This window comes from Myotis davidii, unplaced genomic scaffold, assembly GCF_000327345.1.
Source record: "Myotis davidii unplaced genomic scaffold, ASM32734v1 scaffold197, whole genome shotgun sequence".
Classification (NCBI taxonomy): Eukaryota; Metazoa; Chordata; class Mammalia; order Chiroptera; family Vespertilionidae; genus Myotis; species Myotis davidii.
This window is the reverse complement of record NW_006291549.1, coordinates 1,673,450-1,678,724: the sequence shown is the minus strand read 5'-3', so window position 1 is coordinate 1,678,724 and position 5,275 is coordinate 1,673,450. Positions and strand designations below refer to the sequence as shown.

General features: G+C 39.7%; 1 protein-coding gene across 7 annotated transcripts in view; it reads right to left on the bottom strand.

Moving 5' to 3' along the window:
• CNTLN (centlein) overlaps positions 1-5,275 on the bottom strand; it is a 268,476-nt gene that overhangs the window by 147,284 nt on the left and 115,917 nt on the right. For all 7 annotated transcript variants that reach the window (XR_001514051.1, XM_015564722.1, XM_015564724.1 and 4 more), the window contains exon 8: positions 5,056-5,250. Coding sequence is in view for 6 of the 7 variants with exons in the window: in XM_015564722.1 (XP_015420208.1) it covers positions 5,056-5,250 (195 nt within the window). In the remaining variant the exon portion in view is untranslated. The remainder of the gene's footprint in view (positions 1-5,055; positions 5,251-5,275) is intronic.

Genomic DNA, 5,275 nt, shown 5'->3' with positions numbered 1-5,275 from the left:
GGGAAAGGGGTATGGGGGGTGCGGGAAGAGACTGGACAAAAATCATACACCATGGATTAGGAAAGTGGGGGGGGGTAAGGGCAGAGGCTGGGGTGGGAACCGGGTGGAGGGGAGCTATGGGGGGAAAAAAGAGGAACAAACTGTAATAATCTGAACAATAAAGATTTAATTAAAAAAATAAAATAAAAATGAAACTTGACTTTGCTTTTTCAGATCCCTTGTATTTTCCTATAAATTTTAGAATTGGCTTATAAAAACAAAACAGCCTCCTGGAATTTAATTGGGATTATATTATAGATCAATTCGGGGAGACGACATCTTAAGAATACTGCATCATCTGATTCATGAATTTGGCATAGCTATCCATTTTTGTATGTTTTTGAATTTTACTCTGCTTTTGTTTTTATTGGTATATAGCTCTGGTGTATATTTTGTCAAATTTATCCTTAATTATGACATAGGTTTTGATGTTATTAAACATAGTACTCTTTAATTTCTTGTTATTTGTTACTAGTATTTAGAAATACAACTGACTTTTTAAAATTGATGTTGTATCTTGCAACACTGATAAATTTACATACTATTTCTAGGAGCTTTATCATAGATTCAGTCTGTGTGTGTTTTTTAAGTTTGGTTTCTATACACATTATTCTGTTGTCTGTGAATAAAAAAAGTCTTACTTCTTTATTTCTAATTGTTATGCTTTTGTTTCTCCCTTTTTGTTGTCAATTTTTCCCATTGACTTTTTTTAAAGAGATTGGAAGGGAGAAAGGGGGAAGGAGACAGAGACAGATGAAAGAGAGAGAAGTGGGGGAGAGAGAGAGAAAGAGAGAGAGAGAGAGAGAGAGAGAGAGATTGGGATTTTTGTATTTAATTATTTTAATCAGTTTTTCTATCAGTTGCCAAGGAGAGGTGTTAAAACATCAGGTATGTGCCCTTGACCGGGAATCGAATCCTCAACCCTATGTTCTGCAAGCCAACACTCTAACCACTGAACCACACCCACCAGGGCTGTTTCTTGCCTTATTGTACTAGTTAGAATCATCAATACAATATTGAATAGAACTGACCTGTTCTATATCTTAGAAGGAAAGCACTAAGTGTTTATTATCAAACAAAAAATATGTCTTACACAGACTCTTCTATTGAAGTAAAAGAGAATACTTTGCAATTCATATGAGGACACCAGCATCACCTTGATGGCAAAATCTAACAAGCAAGATTCCAGAAAGAAAAGGCATAACCCAACCAGCTGCTATGATGCCCACTGACCATCAGGGGGCACACACTCAATGCAGGAGCTGCCCCCTGGTGGTCAGTGCGCTCCCACATCCCACAGGGGGAGCACTGCTCAGACCAAAGCTGGGCTCATGGCTAGCAAGAGCAGCTGTGGCAGCAGGAGCCTCTCCTGACTCCGCAGCAACACTACCCAGAGGGGAGCAGTGGCAGCAGGCACAGTGGACCGGGATGAGAGTGAGTGGCAGGGCACCTGGCCCCAGTTCAGGCTCCTCCCTGGCCACCTGCTGCTTGGTGCACTGCTACATCCCCTGAGGGGTCCTGGATTGTAAGTGACTATGTCATAGCTTATAAACTGCTACATCCCACACACAGTTCAACAAGGAAGTTGGCTTCTGCAGTATTTGAAAAAGAAATTCATGGTTGCTTAACCTTAATTCATCAGAAAAATCTACCAACTGTCCACATCCTATTTATTCTACATGGGGATGAACATGCATTCCTATATATTAGGAACAGTCTCTGAGATTTAAAAAACTGGCAAGACTAACACTGAAAAAACAGGATGATGCAGCGATGACATGCATGGACTCTGGCTTGCACATTTTGTGGTTAGCCCTGATTCTGACACTTATAACTGTGTGACAAAGCCAATTACTTAATTTCTCTCTGCTTCAGTTTTTCCACCCATAAAATGGTGAAAATGGTGCTACTGCCTCAGAAGGATCATGTTATGTACTACTTTTTATAATCAGGGCAAAAAAATGTAGCTGCCCACACAACAGCAAGATGCCTTTCATCTGTATGAAAAGTATGGTCACTGGTGCATGCAGAGTCCTGGATTGCGAGAGGGATGTCTGACTGCTGGTTTAGGCCCGATCCCCATGGGCCTAAACCAGCAGTCGGACATCCCCTGAATGGTCCCAGATTGCAAGAGATCATAGGCCAGGCTGAGGGACTGTCCCCCCTCCCCCCCCCCAGTGCATGAATTTTGTGTACCAGGCTTCTAGTATAAAAATAATAGAACATCACAATGAAGTTAGGTTTATTTCAGGAACACACAATTAAATAATTGAAAATCAACAGAATAAATGAGAAAAGGGGATGGGGCCTAAGCTGGCAATCAGACATCCCTCTGGCATCCTCTGACAGCCCTCAGGGGATGTCAACCTGCCAACTTACTAAAGCCAGTGGTCAGCAAACTGTGTCTCACGAGCCACATGCAGCTCTGTGGCCCCTTGAGTGTGGCCGCGAGGTTTCAATCGCACTGCACGTGAGCACCCACACATGGCATTTTGTGGAAGAGCCACACTCAAGGGGCCTCAGTTTGCCGACCACTGGCCTCCGCCATCAGTCGGACATCCTTAGAGCTACCAAGGAGAAGGGAGAGGATCCCGCCACCACGGCTGCATTGGCCACTGTCAGCCTGGCTTGTGGCTGAGCGGAGCTCCCCCTGTGGGAGCACACTGACCACCAGGGGGAAGCTCCTATGTTGAGCGTCTGTCCTCTGATGGTCAGTGCACATCATAGCGACCGGTTGTTCCCAGTCATTCTGCCCTTAGGATCAATTTGCATATTACCCTTTTATTATATAGGAATAGCCAAAAAATGGAAATAACCCAAGTACTCATCTACAAATGAATGTATAAATAGTTAAGATATAATCACATATAATAAAACTAGAGGCCCGGTGCATGAATTCGGTCACAGGTGGGGTCCCTCAGCCTGGCTGGTGATCAGGGCCAATCATGGCTGTCTTGCCAAGTCCCTATGGGGGTGATTGGGGCCGGCAGGCCGGGGGTGGGGAAGGCTGTGGGAGGTTGGCCCACTGCAGGAGGTTGACCAGCCATGGGAGGTTGGCTGTGGGAGCGCACTGACCACCAGGGGGCAGCTCCTGCATTGAGGGTCTGCCCCCTGGTGTTCAGTGCGCATGATAGCAACTGGTCATTCAATCATTCGGTCGTAATGTATATAAATATTCAAATCATTAAAAATAAATGGTCAGTTATACCAAACAATATGGATGAATCTTAATAACATAATGAGCCAAAATTGCCCAACACTAAGTCACAATACAGTATGATACATTTTTAGAAATGACAAGATAAACAATATACAATTTCCACATAAATTTATATGTGCTAAAACTTTTTAAAAATAATCAATATAGCCCTAGCTGGTTTGTCTCAGTGGATAAAGCATCAGCCTTTGGACTAAACGGTCCTGGGTTCAATTCTAGTCAAGGGCACATGCCTGGGTTGCAGGCTCGATTCCCAGTGGGGGTCATGCAGGAGGCAGCCGATCAATGATTCTCTCTCATCATTGATGTTTCTATCTCTCTCTTCCTCTCTGAAATCAATAAAAATATATTTTTTAAAAAAACATCAAAATGATTAAGTTTAGTAGTCATGTCTGGTGAGAGAATCAGAGTACCAGATAAGCAAGGAGCATATAAGTAAATATCAGTCATTAGTAATGTTACAGTCCTTGGATTAGTTGGTGAGACCAAGGATGTTTAATATGATAAACAAATTAATTAAATAAATAGGCCTATCCATATAACATAATACTGTGCAATGATACAAATTTTATGATTAATGAAATTCTGTGAATCTGATGTCCAAAATATGCAACATAAAAAAATACAATTTTAAAATGTATTAGTAAGACAAAATACACTAGGTTTGAAAGTTACTATTCTTCAATCATTAATAAACATTTAAGCACCCAATTACCTGTTTATGTTAATTCCATTTCTGATCTAAATTCATAAATAGTAAAATTTAAAGGAATGGTGGGTGCTTAAAAACACAAATAAATGTATAGGTATAAGATATTTTTACAACATATATTTAGAGATGAAACTTACCTTAAAGATTATCTAAAAAGAAGTACAAATGAATATTTGCTATATGTCAAACTCTACACTTGTCATGAATTATAATACTGATCCTTAAAAACTCTATGACATGGACACCATTATTATCAACATTCTGTTTGTGAGGAAACTTTGGCTGAAAGGGTTAAAAGACATTTGTTCAAGTACACAAAGCTCACAGGCAGAGCTGTAATTTGATCCCAGATTTATTTGAATTCTAAACCTGCATATTTATCTATACATTTGTACTGCCTCACTTAATAACACAGGATATAGGTAGAAAGCTCAACTTAGAACTGTCTAAAACAGTCGTGGGCAAACTACGGCCCGCAGGCCGGATCCGGCCTGTTTGAAATGAATAAAACTAAATAAAAAAAGACCGTACCCTTTTATGTAATGATGTTTATTTTGAATTTATATTAGTTCACACAAACACTCCATCCATGCTTTTGTTCCGGCCCTCCGGTCCAGTTTAAGAACCCATTGTGGCCCTCGAGTCAAAAAGTTTGCCCACCCCTGGAAATCACGCATCAAGGCAGTGGCAGAACTGGGACTCAAAGGTATTAAGTACCATATACCATTATAACAAGTACTTTATAACATTTCCCATCCAATACTCTTTCCATTCTATTAACTCATTCAGTTAAAAAGTCTCAAAATGGCCATGACCTAATAATTTCTTTTCATTAGTGTAAATTAGCAAAATGTATAATCACAATAACTATTCCAGACTTAGCCTGTAGATGTATTTCTATATGAATCCATATTATGTATAATACTCATGTATACAAAGATTATAAAAAATAGCACAATGAAAACTATATGCCACAACTTATTCTCTAATACTTACAAAATTATTTAAAATTTTAGTTTTAGTCAATTGTAGGAGAGGTTTCAATATGATATTGCAATGAACAACATTTTTAGAAAACATCTCTCACCTGTTCTGAGTGATCTGAATCGCTTTCTTGAGGTAAAGAATAAGGTGCTCCTGTTGATTCCTGAAGCTTTTCTTTTAACTTAGCATTTTCTTGCTCTTTTTGAAATAGCTGATCCTGAAGGGTAACAACACTTTGCCGGAGCATAGCTTCACTTGATTTTGTGGTTTCAAAACAAATATGTAACTCATTGTAAAGCTGTTTTGAAAAATACATCCAAATC